The 20,883-nt window shown below is 37.9% G+C and overlaps 1 protein-coding gene and 1 long non-coding RNA gene across 2 annotated transcripts in view; both read left to right on the forward strand.

The window, feature by feature from the left end:
- LOC129256631 (uncharacterized) overlaps window positions 1-20,478 on the forward strand; it is a 36,866-nt gene extending 16,388 nt beyond the window's left edge. The window contains exons 8-10 of the mRNA XM_054894789.2: window positions 17,881-17,913; window positions 18,656-18,793; window positions 19,238-20,478. Of these exons, the coding sequence (XP_054750764.2) occupies window positions 17,881-17,913; window positions 18,656-18,793; window positions 19,238-19,494 (428 nt within the window). The 3' untranslated portion in view covers window positions 19,495-20,478. The remainder of the gene's footprint in view (window positions 1-17,880; window positions 17,914-18,655; window positions 18,794-19,237) is intronic.
- LOC135153710 (uncharacterized) lies at window positions 1,442-12,722 on the forward strand. The gene is made up of 3 exons (XR_010293218.1): window positions 1,442-1,584; window positions 8,653-8,772; window positions 9,131-12,722. It is a non-coding gene; the product is annotated as an uncharacterized LOC135153710 (long non-coding RNA).
- Window positions 20,479-20,883: the final 405 nt, after the last annotated feature.

A 20,883-nucleotide genomic window follows, 5' to 3' on the forward strand; every position in this document is an offset into this window, starting at 1 on the left:
CGCATTAGTTATTTAATGCAGCAACTTCATTACAATGGAGACACATTATTTACACATGTATTGAAAAAATTAGATAATCATAATTTCATATCTAACATTAAAAAAGGAAAATGGGAATGTCACATCATCAGCCCACCAAATGAATATTCATGACGATGTGCACACTATCTGTTTTCACAAAATATTGATAAACAATTAACATAAGAAAGTTCAGCGTTGAATGTTGATTAAAAAATAAATCTCAGTTAAAATGCTATCTAAGATTTTGTTTTACATGTTTGATAACCAAGTTTTAATGCGATACTGGCCCCTTGAAGTTTTTATTGCGAGAAAATACATTTTTCCAAGTTTCCCATCTATTTTTTTATTTATTTTTTTTTAGTAAAAAGGACCTATTTTCTTACAAATATATTTTACAAATAGAATTACTTCAATATTTGTTCTCCTATTCACAATATTTTTTCTATTTTACAGGTGGAATAGGATAAACTAAAAATAGGATATTTAATTTCCATTTTAAGGCCTATTTTTTTTTCTTTATATCCCCGGTTTATATCTTTGCAACCTTGCAATATGTTAGCCAGGCTGGTTTATATCTATTTCTTTTTAAATCAAATAAATTTGTATATTTTCAATCTATTTTTATGATGCGAGGCTATATATAGTTTGTAAATATGTTTTTTAATTGCAAGAACAATCTTGTATCTCTGTTGACATATGATGGCAGTTTATTTTGCTTTTTTTTCTAATTTGTATGAAGTTTGTATCTATATATTTTCAAACTATTTTCCATCCTTAAAGTGTCACGACCGATGTAATATTATTTTTTTTACCTCGTTGGCAAAGTTATTATCTTTTCTTATGTTTCGCTTTAAAATGGTATCTTTATATTTGCTTGTCTTGCTCCTCCACCCCTTATCAAAATACCCTGCCGGCACTTGATCTAAGATTATTTTCTTGTACTACTTGAACCTTATAAAGGGATCTTTCCTTCGATCGCAAGAAAGGATAAAATGTGTGTTTTTGAAAATAAATAAAATGAAAAATACATAGGATTGGAGCTGTGATTTTCCTCATTGCTTTCTTTGTCATCCTACTTGCATACTAGTAGGCCTATATAACATATTTTCAGTAAAAGCCCTGGTTTTAAATTGTGAGACATGTTTTTAAATCCTATCCTTATATTTAAAAAAAGAATAAAGAGAAAGAAAAAATTAAAAGACATAGAAAAGAAAAAGAAAGGAAGAAGAAATAAATATATGAATTTTACTTTATTCAATTACTTTACGTTAATAATATGATATATATGATGGCGAAAATAGTCAAATTGTCTGGTTGCCAAGTAAAAAGTAAGACCCCCCCCCCCCCCCCCCTCCCCGTACAAACGCACGGACTAGTAATTTGCACGCGTACGGTATAGGTATACGTGTTTCCGGTTCCGCCATTTGAAAAAAAACGTTCGTAACTGCTCAGCTGAACCTGAAGCTTGATGAAGAAGGCCGTCAATATTTCAACAAAAACTAACAGAATATGGATCAGATTCGGACAACGACTTCTTAAGACATTCACACAACAGGCTAAACAGTAAGTTAGATCAATTTTTCGTAGTTTGGCGCGGCATGCACTTAAATTTCTTCGACTTTTTAATCATTACCGTACGGCCACTGCACTGCCGTTGTTCCCGATCGCTTAACGGGTGGGGGCTGATCTGCGGTGTGCGCGGCCGGGGACGGCCAACGGCTGGCTAGTATTGATGGCGGCGGTGAGGATGTTTGTATTGTCATCTTTATACCTTTATACCGCATCTACTGGAAAAATACAGTTGTTCCTGCAGTCAAGTTTCCAGGTCTATCTTGTTGTCTTCCTATCTTGTTGTCTTCCTAGCTTGATTGTCTTCCTAGCTTGGAGTTGGATAACATTCGGATAAGTTCGAAAACTGACTGTGCTATTTGTGCAATGTGCTGTGCCAATTAATGTATTGGAATGAAATAGGCACTATTCCCATGCGTGAACATAATGCCACGCAGACCAGAACTTGTCTAACTTTGTCTTGAAGCCATTGATTGTTGATGCTGTGACTACCTCAGTAGGCAAAGAGTTCATGATTGTCATGATTGTAGCCAGGTCAGGGGTAGACCAAAAGCTTCGGTCTCTGTTATGTTGGTTGTTCAGCTGAACTCCGTTGGCTTCACTCACCAAATACAGAGACCGAAGTTCTAGCGCGATCTGTACAGGGGACTCAATGGCCATATGTTTATGTACTTAAGATCGGATAAAACGGGGAAGTGAATTTGCGCGACAGCCGAGGTAAGTCACTGTTTTTGTTCCTTTTAACTTGATTTTTCTCCGTTTTTTGGCAATTAATGCCAAGAGGGAATATTAATTTGCATTTTGGTCGCGTTAATTTTCAAAATTTTTATTCATTAAAGACAAAAATTGAAGAGCCCCGAGGGGGGATTTTGCATTGCAAGTCCCCTAATGGTGACTGCACGCTAGCGAGCCGTCTGTGTACGAGGAGAAATTTTAAAAAAAAAAAAAATTAAAAAACTCCTCGAAACAGACGGCTGCCAGCTGTCTAGGTCAGGGGTGGCCTGGAGGCGTTTGGGGAGTGAAAGTAATATACTGTACGTATGGTCACTCCCCTAACGCCTGGCGTTTGTACTTATATATAGGCTCCCACACACCAAAGGAAAATGCAACTAGGAGTAGGACCTAATTAGGCTAGGGCCTATATGTATAAAAATTCGCCAAACTGCTAGTTAAAAACTTTAGATTCCAGTTTTAACACTTCTGTACATGGGTAAAAATATTGGTTGGCAACGTTTGGCAAAAAAAGGATAGTTATGGTTACAAAATGATGCTAGAATTATATGAATTAATTAAAGTAGAAGAGAGTTTAGTTTACTTCCACTTGTTGTTGACATCGCCATCTTTGATCCTTTGTAAATGCAACCTAAGTTAGTTACGTAACGCATATAGAGGGCGGCAAAATCATGAGCGGTGCTAGATTAAAAAGTGCTAAAATGTCCAACCACTGAACTAAGTTAGAAATACAAAGAGAAAACATATTGCATCTTGCCTTCTACGGCGCATTCTCAAACAATTGACCTAGCAAAATGGCGGCGGTCACTTATCGAGTTCGCTGGCGATGTTTTGCTTGGGTGTACACGACTTCCACGTATTTCTAGTTCAGTGATTGAAGCGGGTAGTGCTGTTGTCGATAGGCCTCATATCGACATTGATGTCGACATACGAAGGATTTTCAAAATTCTGACATGTCGACATGCACGCACCCACATCGACATGTAAATATAAAATAAAAAGGGGTCTAGCCTAAAGTCACAAGTGTAAAGCTTAGCTGAGAAGTTAGAAGCATTTATCCACAGTAATTGGCGCGATTAAAAGGTTTATTCAGCTTAGCAGCGCATTAAACGAAAAAAGAATACCTGCGAGCTGTGCAGCAGCAGAAATACGTCAGTGTGGAGCCGGCCGCCCTCGATCCCGACTCGCTCTAGATCTATATCTAGCGCTATAGCGAGCTGAGCGTAGCGTAGTAGCATTCACCGTACCCATCCATCGCGTGCTTGATAAAACGTTGCTCCTAAATGCATTACTTTTCACATAAACGTGAGCAGCAGCGAACACGTGTTTTTGTCAAAGTTGTGACCGCCGCAATTCAGCGCTTACTTCATATCACGAAGTCACAGAAAACTTCCCTTCATTTGTTTGGAGATCGTTGCACGGATCGCCCCGTAAGTGATACTGAAATTATCGGTCGATTTTCATTATTTTTTATTGTCAATTTGAGGAGCTTGCGTTTGCAGCACATGTGTACCAGCGTATAATACGCAATGATCACTGTTGTAATTGGTGATTCTCAAATTGACTCCGAGTGTTATTGCGCAATGTTTTCGAGACCGGATCGTGGTACAAAAAATGTGGATTAAATCGGTTATTTTGGAAGTGAATTCACTCCAGCTTGGTAAAAAATATGTTTTCCCGAACTGAGCCTGTATTATATAGGTCTAGTGTGGGGATATCACTCGTGTCAAGGTGAATACATTTAATTGAGAGTGTTGTTCCACGATCAATTTTTTATGTTAGGGAGCCTAGGCTAAATTACGGTCCCCTTTTCATGTCGACATTGTCGATGTCGGGATTAATTTTTAAGCGACATGTCGACATTGATTTTTGTTTCCGACAACAGCACTAGAAGCAGGACATTTTAGCACTTTTTAATCTAGCACCGCTCATGATTTTGCCGCCCTCTATACGCATAACGTAACTAGGTTGCATTTACAACGATGGCGATGTCAACAAGTGCAAGTAAACTCTCTTCTACTTTTATTAATTCATATAATTCTGGCATCATTTTGTAACCATAACTATCCATTTTTTGCCAAACGTTGCCAACCAATATTTTTACCCATGTACAGAAGTGTTAAAACTAGAATCTAAACATAACTAGCAGTTTGGCGCATTTTTATAGTTGCATTTTTCTTTGGTGTGTGGGAGCCTATAAGTACAAATGCCAGGCGTAAGGGGAGTGACCATACGTACAGTATATTACTTTCACTCCCCAAACGCCTCCAGGCTTCAACACCGTCGTAAGTCTAACTTCTTGACTAAATCAAAGATAGTAAGCTACTTGTCCGCTAACCATTTCAAGAAAGGCAAGATCGGGGGCGCTAATGCAGTTTCGCACCCGCCGATTACAGTGCTAGCATACCTCATCACTAATAGGCTAGCAATACTTTGTCCCAAATCATGTCTTGTCATGACTAGCCTGGAGGTGTCTGGGAGTAAAATTATTTCTACTACATGTATATGTAGGCTTACTCCCCATGATGCCTGGCAAGGCATTGGGCCACACGAAGGAGAGTTTTTTGAGAAAACAATGTTGCTCCAAAATATTTGATTTATTTAACTTGCTTATCACTCAATTTTGTAAATGGAAAAGAAGTTCATTTCCCCCCATTAGGCACTTATAAAGTTTTTTACACGAAAAATAATACAAATATTAAGAAAAATCATGTGAGAAGATGAGCAGATACTCACCGATGATCTTGTCGCCATATTTCCTTCTTTGTTCGTAGCCTAGTTAAAAGACGTGTATAAGAGAGGGCGACGATATCATGAGCAGTGCCAATTAAAAAAAAAAACTTCAGCCGATGATAATCGTGAATTATAAAATACTTGCATTAGCCAATAAATATTTATGTGCTAAGCCTACGTATAGTAGAAATAATTTTACTCCCCAGATGCCTCCAGGCTAGTCATGACAAGTCTCTCAGTCACATTTCGTCGTCAATATACCCACTGCTTTTCCGGCGCTAATGCAGTTTCGCATCTGCCGATTACCAGCATACCTCATCACCAATACTTGTTCCCAGATGTCATGACAAGTCTCTTGGTTCACATTTCGATATCAATATACCCACTGCTTTCCCAAATATTGTGAGGGGTAACGGCTGTATTTTGACTGCGATCTCGAAGACATCGAATCCTCAGTCAAACACCGCTTTGCTCACATTATTTGGTTGCTAAATTCAGTCCATATTAACATTACAGCGATGGCAAATCCAAGCGATCTGCGAAGCGATGTCTACGGATTAGATCAACGAGGTCAAGATCGAAGCCGAAATAAAGCCGTTCCCGATCAGGATATTTTGAAAAGGAGTAGGTATATTGACATCGAAATATGACTGCGAGACTTGTCATGACATTTGGAACAGATATTGGTGATGAGGTATGCTGGTAATCGGCCGGTGCGAAACTGCATTAGCGCCGCTTTTCCAAATATTGCGAGCGGTAACACCTGTATTTTGACTGTGATCTTGAAGGCATCGATCGTTCGAATCCTCAGTCAAACATCGCTTCGCTTGGCTTCACCGCTCGCCGTCATGTTGATATGGACTGAAGTTATGCAACCAAAAGATTCACATGCGGCATGCTGGCAGTTCGTTTGCCACATGTTCACATGATTGGTTGCTAAATTCAGTCCATATCAACATACTGCGCACGGCGAATCCGAGTGATCCGCGAAGCGATGTCTACGGATTAGTTCAACGACGTTGAGATCAAAGCTGAAATACAGCCGTTCTCGATTACGATATTTTGTAAAGTATTGGGTATATTGACATTAAAATGTGACTGAGAGACTTGTCATGACATTTGGGAACAAGTATTGGTGATGAGGTTTGCTGGTAATCGGCCGGTGCGAAACTGCATTAGCGCCAGATTTTGGACAACAACCTAACTAAATAGTAAATATTTATGACACCTCCAAACCTTCAACCTGTCAACTTCTTTCTTAATGATAGACGGTAGTGGCATCACATGGAAAGCCAAGAGAGCACCGATGGGTGTATTACGTGCCGCTGTGTACAATGTCAACAGTTGCATGGCAATCCCTACCTCGAGCAAAGTTTGTGCAGGCTCCACTCCACTTAACTACGGCTACACAACACTACGCTCCACCTACTCGAACTTCGAGACCATGAACTCGATCTGATATTCTGAGTGACAGATGTGGGATTTTATGGGGGTGGGGATATAAAATTCATGCAACATCTTGATTTTTAAAAAGAATTAAAACTAATATTCTTACTTTACACAAAGTTTCATTTAGTTCCATGCTTTTATCAGTCTCAAAATTGGTGATTTAGAGCCAACATGAAGTTCCTCACACATATTTATAATTCGCTGCCGATTTCAAAACATTGCATGCGGATGCAATATGCGCGATATACCGGGTCTGGTCTGACCCGACCGACCTCACGCGCATGCGATGTATTGAATATTGATACGTGTGAGAAACTTCATGTTGGCTCTAAATCATCAATTTTGAGACGGATAGAGGCATGGGGAAGAAGTGAAACTTTGTGTGCAGGAAGAATATTAGTTTTAATTTTTTTAAAGAGCGTGATGTTGCATGAATTTTATATCCCCCCCATAAAATACCACTTTTTGTCACTCGGAATATCAGATCCAGTTCACGGTCTCAAAGTTTGTGTAGGTGGAGCGTAGTGTAGCAATAGTGAAGTGGAGTGGAGCCTGCACGAACTTCACTCGAGGTAGGCAATCCCACAAATTTAAAAGAGGTTTCTATAAAATCAAGTCCGGCCTTCTATGAACATGACAAACTTACGAAAAGATGTGAAGTCAATTTACCCTAAATATCATCAATATCCCTCAAATAGCTTCATTTAAGCACTAATTTCTCTTCCGGTTGATAAAATATGGATCCGTCTTTAATTTCCAAAATTGTTCGTCTAATTAGCTAAAGGACGCATGTTTTATCTACATATTAAAGACACTACATAGAAAAGACTAGGCACAAAGACTATTATACATGTAAATCGATGCAAAGCATTACGCGATGTCGGCAAAGTGTCCAATCTTCTTATTGTAAAGACTTTAGCGACAATAACAGACTGTGAGTAAGGTTAAAATGCTCCTCTACTTTTAATGTTTTCATTAGTGCTGTTGTCGGGAACAAAAATCTTCTCGACATCGACAATGTCGACATGAAAAAGGGACCGTAATTTAGCCTGGGCTCCCTAACATAAAAAAAGCATTCGATCGTGGAACAACACTCTCAATCAAATATATTCACCTTGACACGAGTGATATCCCCACACTAGATCTATATAATACAGGCTCAGTTCGGGAAAACATATTTTTTACCAAGCTGGAGTGAATTCACTTCCAAAATCACCGATTTAATCCACATTTTTTTCTGGAGAATCAAGTTTTTGTACCACGATCCGGTCTCGAAAGCATTGCGCAATAACACTCGTAGCCAATTTGAGAATCACCAATTACAACAGTGATCATTGCGTAGTATACTCTGGTACCATGTGCTGCAAACGCAAGCTCCTCAATTTGACAATGAAAAATAATGAAAATCGACCGATAATTTCAGTATCACTTCCGAGGCGATCCGTGCAACGATCTCCAAACGAATGAAGGGAAGTTTTCTGTGACTTCGTGATATGAAGTAAGCGCTCAATTGCTGCGGTCACAACTTTGACAAAAACACGTGTTCGCTGCTGTTCACGTTTATGTGAAAAGTAATGCATTGAGGAGCAACGTATTATCAAGCACGGTGAATAGCGCGCGATGGGTACATATTTCCGTGGATGGGTACGGTGAATGCTACTCTCGCTATAGCGGGATATCGAGGGCGGCTCGATCGGGCAGGCCGGCCCTGCACTGACGTATTTCTACTGCCGCACAGCTCGCAGGTATTCTTTTTTCATTTAATGCGCTGCTAAGCTGAATTAACCTTTTAATCGCGCCAATTACTGTGGATAAATGCTTCTAACTTTTCAGCTAATCTTTACACTCGTGACTGTAGGCTAGACCCCTTTTTATTTTATGTTTACATGTCGATGTGGGTGCGTGCATGTCGACATGTCGGAATTTTGAAAATCCTTTGTATGTCGACATCAATGTCGATATGAGGCCTATCGACAACAGCACTAGTTTTCATTGATTTTATGTTGAATATTATTAAAGAATATGACTCTTTGCACCTGAATTGTAACACTGAAATATGGAAATGAAGAAGTTTTATCATCATGTATTTTCATTAATCTGCAAATAAAATTTTACTATGTCACTCAAATTAATTTCATTTCATTAAAGATTCAAAGAGGGATCTCTGGATGATCGAGCAACAAGTCCAGCATTATGTGGGAAAGATACTACAGGTGTACACAGAAAAGGCCATGATCATGTACAAGACACGGTTGGAGTTCATAAAAGGTGATTATGTAGGCATTCACTTCAGTAGATATTATAATTGCAAAATCAAGCAGATTGTATTCATGCAGTGGCATACAGTGTAATCCTTGTTAGAAGATGTAGATTTATTCTTCATTTTTTTATTAAAGAGTTTCAATATGTGCTTATGACAATTTGTTTGCATTATAAATTGTTTGTCACTCTTCGGCTTAGTTTGCTTTATAAGCAAGAATATGCTAAGAGAGATAGCCGCAAGGACCTCATGATCCGATAGGTATGTACTTGTGAAAAGAGATCTAGATGGTGGCAAAACACCTTATTTCTTGTATTTTTATGTTGTTCATGTTATCGTAATGGTACGTGTGTTTTTTTTCTACAGATTAAGCTGCCTCGTGCTATACAGACGTGGATAAAAACAAGCTGTCCAATGAATGGTGACTACTCAAGAGGAGCCAGAAAGTCAACTAAGGCCAGGGTATTTTGGGAGTTGATATGGCCGGGGAAGGGGGGGAGGGGAGGGGGTTTCCAGGGCCCCCCCCCCCTCCCTTGAGATCTCGACCGCACAATCGCGTCTTACATTGGCACATGGGTTGTCTAGGGCATAATTTACGAAATTAAATTGTAAATTATTTCACGCAAATAGTTATTAAGTGATAATACTAATTTATGCGTAATTAGAATACAAAATCATACTTTTTCCTCTATTGCATTGACTTTGTACACAAAATCACGTTTTTGAGCAATTTTTGGTATGACATGTACTTACATAATGTCACGTTATTACAGAACCACGTACCGGGTGACACAAGATTGGTCTCAAAAGATGCACAAGACTAGAAAGAGGCATGTTTTTAAAAAATTGTGCGACAGCATGGTCGCAAAATTTTTGGAAGGGGGGGGGGGTCAAATTGGTCCAATTTAACTGAGGGTTAATAACTAGGAGGCTGTTAGCTGCCTTTTTACTTTCAAGTCTTGCACATCTTTTGAGACCAAATTTGTGATGCCTGGGTACGCTGTTCCGAAATTTTGCAACATTTTTATGTATTAATCCAACACAAATACTGTTTCTTGCTAAAAATTCACAATTAGTATACCAGTAATATACATTTATCAAGATTAAAGTCAAATTATTTAATTACATTTATAATCATAAAAACTTTGATAAAGTATAAAAAAAAACCAAAGAGTTGTATGTAGGCCTGGGACTTTCGGGTTTTTTCTCTTCGGGTACCCGTGGTAATTTTCGGGCGGGTACCCGAAAATCATGTCACTTGAAATATGACTGGTGGAAAAACCCCATAGGTGACGTCATCAAGCCAATGCGATGCAAGCCAATTTATGAATGAAAATATAGTAAGCATGCGCATTGCAAGCCTCCCGTGCCCCACGCAGTATTCAATCGAAACAATTAAGTTTCAATACTCTGTCACCTCGTACCAAAATCGACCTAGAATTCCACTTTCCTATATTTCATATGAATTATAAAAGGTTTTCTCACCGATACTGCACAGGTAAGCAAATTTTTATTACTTCTTGCTTTTCCGTCAAAATCTTACGAAGTAGCGTCGATATTACATCGTGTTCGTGAGTTTGTATCGCTACGTGAACAAAGTCAATTGATTTCAGGGTTTCGGAGCGTCAAATGCGCCAGCCAATCACGATCGTGTTCCCATTTTCGGTTTATGATGAACTAAAAATGGTAACAAGAACGTGATTGGCTGGCGCTTCGTAGGTCGATTTTGGTATGAGGTGACAGAGTATTGCAGACTTGTTTTGACGGAATACTGAGTGGGGCTGAGGCTTGCAATGCGCATGCTTACTATATTTTCATTCATAAATTGGTTTGCGTCGCAGTGGCTGGATGACGTCACTGCGCTGCAAAAGAAACATGGCGATGATTGAACGATCTCGGTCACATCATCATCACTTGAAAACTTGTATATTTATGGATATTTAGAGGGTAATTGGTGAAATTCAAAATGAGGCTTGTGTACTTTTGTGATGAGTTACAATCATGTCTTACACTACGCAATACAAATCAAATACATGTACATTATACTGGTGAGCAATTTTCGGGTATCGGGTATTGATTTTTCTACCCGGGTACCCAAGGCTTCCGGGCGGGACCCGGGTACTCGGGTTTTAGTCCCAGCCCTAGTTGTATGTAAATTTTCAAAAATAATGAAAGGTAAAAGAAAACAAGATTACAATGTCCATTGCAAGGGGGCTAGTCTATTCAGGATAATTGGGATTTTATTTAGTTTTTAATTGACATAACATTATGACAAGATCCCTCCATTTAGTGTATAAACAGCACATGGCCATGATTGAAATTCATACAACATTAAAGTATGCAAACCAGGCAGCTACATGTACATGTAGGACTCACTGCTTGTCAATTCTATTGTCTGCCAGGGTCAAGTGACATACAGTGCACATGTATAACGTGTGTGAAAGTACATAAGAAAATCAGCTTTTTATTTTTGTACTGTAACATTGGGTGAACTGGTGATCACTTTGGATATGATGCTCTTCATATTGGTTTATTTTATGTATATGAATTTTTGGATAATCATTAAGAATTAAAGCTATTTACTTAATATATGGAAGCATAAGCCCATCAAAAAACAGAATTATGTCATGTACAGCTAATTCATTTTGCGTGATATTACAATTGTAATTGTTTACTTGAGCAAGTAATTTGAATTGCTGCATGACCTAAACAATAACATGTTCCAATTCGAATAGTAACATGACCTAAAGAATAGTTACTCCACATCGATTGAGAGTGCTTATGTTAAATAATCGATGTTGCTACTTCAAATAATTGAGGTCAATCAAATTGGTCAATTTTGAGCTATATGTCATAATTAATTAGGTCATATACTAATTGAAATTACTAAATGGCTCGAGTAGGTATGAATTCACGTTGCCACATGACCTTAATTATTTTATGTAGCAACATCAAGTATTGAACGTCATTTAGTTATCAATTATGACATGTAGCAAATCAAATTACATGCCGCAATTTCGTGTTTATGATGGGCTCATGCTTACATTCATATATAACCCTTCAATACGTAGTTGGAGCAATTCTTAGACAAGACGACTGTGTAAAACAATGATATGCCTATTCAATGTCAAAAAGGTTAATGTCTCAATAGATTTGATCTACGTTTTGGCAAAGTAATCTTATGTTCATATTTTTTCTAACCTATGGTGAACATTCTAAATCATGTGAAATTCATTCAAAAATATCTTTCAGTATTTATGGACTTAAGTGAATTCTAAGCAAAATGAAGTGATTATGATTACGTTCATGTACTTTAAGTTTATACTGGTGATCAACACATCATAATTTCATCCCTTACTGTATGTGCACCATGCATTATCTGTACATGCAGAAGTGGTTATCCATTGTTTCATAACATGGTTGAGTAAAGGATGTTCTGCTTTTAGTATTAAGCCAATCGGGAAAATGCAATTGCTCAGCTATTACAGGTTTTTTTGCAACCATAATACTGGTTAAGCCTTGGTTACATTCGCCGGCTCGTGGCCTTACGTCGAGTCAAAATTAGCAGTTTTAATCATCCTTGTACCAGCTACTACCAGCTACACGTGGGTGGTTTGTACAGGAATACCTAAAACTGCTGATTTTGTCTCGCCGTAAGGCAACCGGTCAAGGAATGTGACCAAGGTATTAATAATAATCGCTTAATGTTGTGTTAGAGGGAAGGATTCTGGGTCGAATCTAGCTTTCTTTATGTGATCTCAAAATGGCAGCAATGTATGAATAGTGAAAGTAGTTCATGTGGCATCTCAATGTTGGTGGATATAAATCTTTGTACATGTATTATCCTAAAGATGAAATGTTACTGCATTATTCTAGCAGTCATTTATGATATCAAAGATGTTCTATACTGTGCATAGTACAACTCATACATAATAAAGGTATGTGAATATGCTTTTAACGTCTTTGCAAATTTGTGGGTTTTTTCACCCCTCTTTTCATTAGTCAAGATGTCAAAGTTGTTGTGCTGGATCACAGGAAATTCTTACAAACTACTACGCCTAACAAACCAGTGCAGGACGGTGTCGTGAGAAAATCGCACAGACTACTACAGGACAATACCATAGGATTGTCACAGGAAATCAACAAGAATATCCCTTCAGGATTACCACAGTAAAGTATCACAAGAAGGCTGCAGGATGAGACCAATAATGCCACAGAAGATATCAAAGAACAGTATCACAGGAATACCACAGGACAGTACTGCAGGAATTGTCCTGCGGTAAGGTCTCTTGGTATTCCTGCAGTACTGTCCAGTAGTACTGTTCTGTAGTACTTTCCTGTGATACTGGTCTGCGGAATTCCTAAAGTACTGTCCTGTCATACTGTCCTGTGATACTATTTATCACCACAGGATAGTATCACAGGACAGTACTACAGGAATACCAGACCAGTATCACAGGACAGTACTACAGGAATACCAGACCAGTATCACAGGACAGTACTACAGGAATACCAGACCAGTATCACAGGACAGTAATACAGGAATACCAGACCAGTATCACAGGACAGTACTACAGGACACAGTACCAGAAGCCTGCGGTATTCCTGCAGTACTGTCCTGTAGTACTGTTCTGTAGTACTTTCCTGTGATACTGGTCTGCGGAATTCCTAAAGTACTGTCCTGTCATACTGTCCTGTGATACTATTTATCACCACAGGATAGTATCACAGGACAGTACTACAGGAATACCAGACCAGTATCACAGGAATACCAGACCAGTATCACAGGACAGTACTACAGGACACAGTACCAGAAGCCTGTGGTACTCCTGTAGTACTGTCCTGTAGTACTTCCCTGTGATACTGGTCTGCGGAATTCCTGTAGTACTGTCCTGTCATACTGTCCTGTCATACTATCATGTGATACTATCCTGTGATATTCCTGTGATACTGTCCTGTAGTACTAGTAGTGGTGTGGTAGTGGTTGTAGCTGTTGTAGCGGTTGTGGTGATCGTGTCCTGTCATACTTCCTGCCATACTTATGCGGTTATTACCACAGGAAGTATCACAGGACACGGACCTGTTGTACTCCTGTTGTACATTTCTGTAGTACCGTCCCAAATTACGTGCACGTAATTCCTGCAGTACTTTCCTGCGATACTTCCTGCAGTACATATCACAGAGTACTACAGGAATTTTTTGTAAGGGGAAGGAAGTTACACAATAGTATATATATGGTTACAAAACAATGCTTTAAGTCTCTGGAGGGTATAAATAAAATAACCCACTTTAATCAACTGTTGCTTCCTGCTAAAAATTCATGAGGAGTAACGAATGAGTAAAAAGAGCGATGATAAACGACCATCATCAGATCTTGTCAGCGTGGGTGCTGTCCGTTCTTGGTGGGTGCCCTCTAATAAACCTTTACTCCTACTCTTGACTGGTCTGGTCAATGGCTGAAAATGAGCTGCCAGACTTCTTTACTTCTGAAGAACCACTGGGTGAACTCCCAGGTAGATGAAGAAGAACCCATCTACAATTAAACAATTTCCAAAACTTAAAAAGTCTACGGAATACATATAGGACAATAACCATAACATAATAGGTTATCTATATTCAAGGAAACATCATTTCCCTAGCTTAATTCAAGTATTCAAGTATAATCTAGAATGACATAATTCGGTCATTGAAAAGAAAGCATCATCATTTCTCTTAAATCTAACATTTCATACAAAGAAATTCCATGACATGAGAAACACTTTCCATAATCCATTAATGCTTAGGAAAAGCAAAGTTTCTTATATATTTTAAGAATATCATTTAAAGACCTTTCAATATTTCAACAGATGGAATTCTTGTTGACATATAATAATCTTTTAATGAAAAAATATAGTTAGCATCTTTCACATCTCACATTTTAGAGGCTTTCTTTGACCTTTTGTTATTCTCAATGAATAATAAAAATCCAAGACATAAATGAGACAAAAAAACAACTAAACTTACAGTTTGACTGGGATGACTAAATGCAGGAAATCAGGAACAGGCCTCCATGTTGGTTTAGTGAATCTTGACTCTGGAATATAGTTTTATTGCAGCGCAAGTGTTTGGCTTAAAACTCTAACTCTCCATTTCCAATCACCCAACTGGACCCAAGGACCAATAGGTCCTGCCTGTGTGAAAGCTGTGCAGATAGTGAGGTACTCCTGCTAAAACAGGCAACCCACCCAGTTCAAAAATGCTGAGTATGTTAATTACAATTAAGTGCGATGGAGCCTAACCACTGAGCCTAACTACTCACTATTCACTCCAGAGCACTATTGTGCATTACATAATACAAAGGATTAAGAATACACTTGAGGGGGAAGGTTGAATCTCTCTACGGTACACCATGTATTCTTTCGTGTGACATACCCTGATATGAGGTACTGGTTTTACGGTACACCATGTATTCTTTCGTGTGACATACCCTGATAGTGTGAGGTGGTTTTACGGTACACCATGTATTCTTTCGTGTGACATACCCTGATAGTGTGAGGTGGTTTTACGGTACACCATGTATTCTTTTGTGTGACATACCCTGATAGTGTGAGGTGGTTTTACGGTACACCATGTATTCTTTTGTGTGACATACCCTGATAGTGTGAGGTGGTTTTACGGTACACCATGTATTCTTTCGTGTGCCATACCCTGATAGTGTGAGGTGGTTTTACGGTACACCATGTATTCTTTTGTGTGACATACCCTGATAGTGTGAGGTGGTTTTACGGTACACCATGTATTCTTTCGTGTGACATACCCTGATAGTGTGAGGTGGTTTTACGGTACACCATGTATTCTTTTGTGTGACATACCCTGATAGTGTGAGGTGGTTTTACGGTACACCATGTATTCTTTCGTGTGACATACCCTGATAGTGTGAGGTGGTTTTACGGTACACCATGTATTCTTTCGTGTGACATACCCTGATAGTGTGAGGTGGTTTTACGGTACACCATGTATTCTTTTGTGTGACATACCCTGATAGTGTGAGGTGGTTTTACGGTACACCATGTATTCTTTCGTGTGCCATACCCTGATAGTGTGAGGTGGTTTTACGGTACACCATGTATTCTTTTGTGTGACATACCCTGATAGTGTGAGGTGGTTTTACGGTACACCATGTATTCTTTCGTGTGACATACCCTGATAGTGTGAGGTGGTTTTACGGTACACCATGTATTCTTTCGTGTGACATACCCTGATAGTGTGAGGTGGTTTTACGGTACACCATGTATTCTTTTGTGTGACATACCCTGATAGTGTGAGGTGGTTTTACGGTACACCATGTATTCTTTCGTGTGACATACCCTGATAGTGTGAGGTGGTTTTACGGTACACCATGTATTCTTATGTGTGACATACCCTGATAGTGTGAGGTGGTTTTACGGTACACCATGTATTCTTTCGTGTGACATACCCTGATAGTGTGAGGTGGTTTTACGGTACACCATGTATTCTTTCGTGTGACATACCCTGATCGTGTGAGGTGGTTTTACGGTACACCATGTATTCTTTTGTGTGACATACCCTGATAGTGTGAGGTGGTTTTACGGTACACCATGTATTCTTTCGTGTGACATACCCTGATAGTGTGAGGTGGTTTTACGGTACACCATGTATTCTTTCGTGTGACATACCCTGATAGTGTGAGGTGGTTTTACGGTACACCATGTATTCTTTTGTGTGACATACCCTGATAGTGTGAGGTGGTTTTACGGTACACCATGTATTCTTTCGTGTGCCATACCCTGATAGTGTGAGGTGGTTTTACGGTACACCATGTATTCTTTTGTGTGACATACCCTGATAGTGTGAGGTGGTTTTACGGTACACCATGTATTCTTTCGTGTGACATACCCTGATAGTGTGAGGTGGTTTTACGGTACACCATGTATTCTTTCGTGTGACATACCCTGATAGTGTGAGGTGGTTTTACGGTACACCATGTATTCTTTTGTGTGACATACCCTGATAGTGTGAGGTGGTTTTACGGTACACCATGTATTCTTTCGTGTGACATACCCTGATAGTGTGAGGTGGTTTTACGGTACACCATGTATTCTTATGTGTGACATACCCTGATAGTGTGAGGTGGTTTTACGGTACACCATGTATTCTTTCGTGTGACATACCCTGATAGTGTGAGGTGGTTTTACGGTACACCATGTATTCTTTCGTGTGACATACCCTGATCGTGTGAGGTGGTTTTACGGTACACCATGTATTCTTTTGTGTGACATACCCTGATAGTGTGAGGTGGTTTTACGGTACACCATGTATTCTTTTGTGTGACATACCCTGATAGTGTGAGGTGGTTTTACGGTACACCATGTATTCTTTTGTGTGACATACCCTGATAGTGTGAGGTGGTTTTACGGTACACCATGTATTCTTTCGTGTGCCATACTCTGATAGTGTGAGGTGGTTTTACGGTACACCATGTATTCTTTCGTGTGACATACCCTGATAGTGTGAGGTGGTTTTACGGTACACCATGTATTCTTTCGTGTGACATACCCTGATAGTGTGAGGTGGTTTTACGGTACACCATGTATTCTTTCGTGTGACATACCCTGATAAAGAGTAGAACTCCGACTGTATAGGCCTATTTAGGTCTGAACGCGAAAAGATCACAGTATATATCACATATCCATATGTTGCGTCAATTTGCAACTAATTAAAACATTAATTTCAGTTGCTATTTTAACTCATAAAGCAAGACTTTTAAATGTGCACTATTTATTGAAATATGTGAGTAATCAAAGTCAGAAAAAAGTCTGTTAAAAAAATTAATGTGAATTGGGGTGATAATTGAATATGAATTTCTTCTCAGATAAAGAAAATGAGAACTAGCTGGTATAAGAGAAAGAATAAATGAAATCTGACATCATTATAAAAGGAATTCAATGCAAATAATGTTTTTAATTGATTCATAAAAATCCTTTGTATGTAGTTTCTTGTTTTCACCAGTGTGAATTTGAATAAACTTGAATAATATAATGACAGTATAATGCAAATTACATACAAAGTCAATATCACTGAATTTCAAAAGCTCTTTTTTATTTCATACTCTTTAGTTTTCGACGCTATGGCGGCAAAGAAAAGGCAAGGTAAGAAAATGATAATAGTCTAAATAGAGTCTGGTCTCAGTTCAGAGACATTACAAGACGTATGAGGATATATAGGTGACATTCTGACAAAGATTTAGTAAGAATACAATCTTCTCTTGATTATGACGTCACATGCGAGCAATGAATTGCATGGGAAGACGAACGAGACCCCCAACCAGAAGAACAGGAAAACCTGAAGACGTATAGACATAATGATATGCGCCTCGATCAGAATATAATATGCAAAATGTATATTATAATTATCTATTAATAGCAGCCGCAGTATATAGCAGTTGTAGAGTAGTATATAGAAGTAATAGTATTGTTACTGAAATTGTTATACTACTACTTCTACTGCTACTACTGTTACTACTACTACTACTACTACTACTACTACTACTACTACTACTACTTCTACTACTACTACTACTACTACTACTACTACTACTACTACTACTACTACTACTACCACTACTACTACTACCACTACTTGTTGATTTGAATATAAATCTAAAAGAATTTAATTTAAATCTTTTGAGATTTAAAAGTTAATCCTTAAGATTTGAAATAAATTCAGAATTCGGCTGGTCTCTATTCACAGCCGATATGCATTTATTTTAAATCCTTGGGATTTAGAGTGTACTACGCTACACTAATTCTTCTATCCTACAAATCTAATTCTTTTGAACTTATGAAGATCAATTATACTCAAAAAATTAATTCTGAGTATTTTTTTTTTCAGACATAGACACAGCTGAACACACCCTTCTTGTTGATATGCAAACATTTAAAGGGATAACTCTGGATGATCTCCTTAAGGATCTTGCAGAAAAGAAGAAAAATCAACAGAGTCAACAATTGCCTATGGGACCAAGAAATGGTATTGACAGAGGCTTTCGTTATTTAGTAGTTGAGTGAATTTAAACATTTTAACAAGTGTCATATGTGTGAAATTGATTCTTGTAATTATTTTCACTCCACATTGAGTGTTCATTACATGATGTCACTTCCAAGAAGAGTGGAACGCGAGTAAATTTGTTTAGAGGGTATATAAGAAGGCATGAATAGCAAAATAAATACAGTTTATCAAGTTTTGGTAATTTTTCTACATTATGTTATTTTTCGTTTTCATTAATTTCTAAGTACAGTTTATTAATGAGGTATATAGCTCTCATCTGTTCTCAGACGAATATCAATTACACTTCTTAAATATATAATTATAGTGTTGGTCAGTTGAAAGCATGGTTAGAATTGTGTCCCTAAAGACTTTATTAGGAAAGATCAATTGAAAATTTACTAATGAATCTCTTTAAATAAAAAACAGTGGATATTGACGAAGGAGAGGCAATGTTTGGTGAATACAAAGAAGAGCCCGAAAGCGTCAATGACAGAGCTATCAATGAAGACCCTGCACTCTCCCTTCAGGAGCTACTGAATACCGACAATGAAGGCGTCGTCGACATTGGACACGAATACGATGAAAGTGAGGAGAGTGCCGATGATTTGCTAATGGAACTCATATCAAACTTGAACACATCACTGAAAAAATTGAAAGAGCAAAAGGCAGAATTACCGAAATAAAGACTTGATTTGTGAAATAGGCATATTAGAATTCGCAAGTAAAGTTAGACTGTTGTTATTAATTTAAAGCTGTTTATAATAGAGACTGTCAAATCAGGCTTATGAAATATTAGATTAAACCTCAGCAGTTTTACAGTTACGAACAAGTATTGAAAAAAGTGGAACCGGCGTTCATAAAAATAATAAATCTTCGATTTGTAGAATCATGTTGACAAGATGTTTAAAACTTTCAAGGACTTGAGCCATTATTTGACATTATATTTTCTGCCTGCGAAAAGCCAGTAAAACAATATACAAAAGTACAATGCGTTTGCCTGTATCTTTAAATTACGTCTTGTAGTTTTATCCCCCTTCTCTCACCCCGAACACTGAGTGCCAAAATGGGTATACCACCATGACCACGATTCAAATATTACTTCTACGAACTCTCTTCCCGCCTTCCATTTTAAGGGGAGGGGGCAGACGTATAGGTGTTCCCCCTGTATCCACAAGCATGAAAGATTATTTCAATAAAAAAAATCAACTACCCACTTTCTTTTTTGTTTGTTGTTGAAATTTACATTTTATTTAACTTCACTTCATAAGACTCCTTAAATACTTGTTATTAATGAAACAGAACTGAAGAAAACATTACACAATGAAATCAAAATGTAAAATAAAAAATAATGGATTAAAAAGTTATGAGCTGATGAAGATTACATCAGACTTTATTGGTATGGAGAATTCCACTGGATCATTCTTCTAATCATTACTACGGATATACACCTAGTGACTGATTAATTAATCCAAAGGTACAAATTCACTCACATAAATTATGTTCCTGTTGCTATTCAGTTTCCAGGAATTTTAGGGTTAATGAAAAGCCCAGATGCAAAACAGTATGTAGCACTTGCGCATGTTAATTGTTTCTCTTGTTTTATAATAACTTATTTAACGAAAGTACAGAAGTCTTGTTTTCTGAATAAACACATTCACGTATGAAAACTTCTGACTTATTTTGTTTCTTTGTTTGAAACGGTATCAAACGATAGCATCATTATGAAGTTTGTTTGTAATAAGGAAAGAATAGAATTGAAAGAAAGAAAGAGAAGAACGGAAGGAAGGAAAGAAAAAAAGAATGAATGAAAGAAAGAAAGAAAGAAAGAAAGAAAGAAAGAAAGAAAGAAAGAAAGAAAGAAAGAAAGAAAGAAAGAAAGAAAGAAAGGAAAGAGAAGAAAGGAAAGAAAGAAAGAATGAATGAAAGAAAAAAAAGAAAAATGAAAGAAAAAAAGAAAGAAAAGGAAAGGATATATAAGAAGGAAAACTATGGGACCTTAAAATTGCTACCCAAATGTGTTCAGAATCATCTTGTTATGTCTACAAAATGACCTGATGACGAGCTAGATCTCG

Source organism: Lytechinus pictus, chromosome 3 (genome assembly GCF_037042905.1).
Source record: "Lytechinus pictus isolate F3 Inbred chromosome 3, Lp3.0, whole genome shotgun sequence".
Taxonomy (NCBI): domain Eukaryota; kingdom Metazoa; phylum Echinodermata; class Echinoidea; order Temnopleuroida; family Toxopneustidae; genus Lytechinus; species Lytechinus pictus.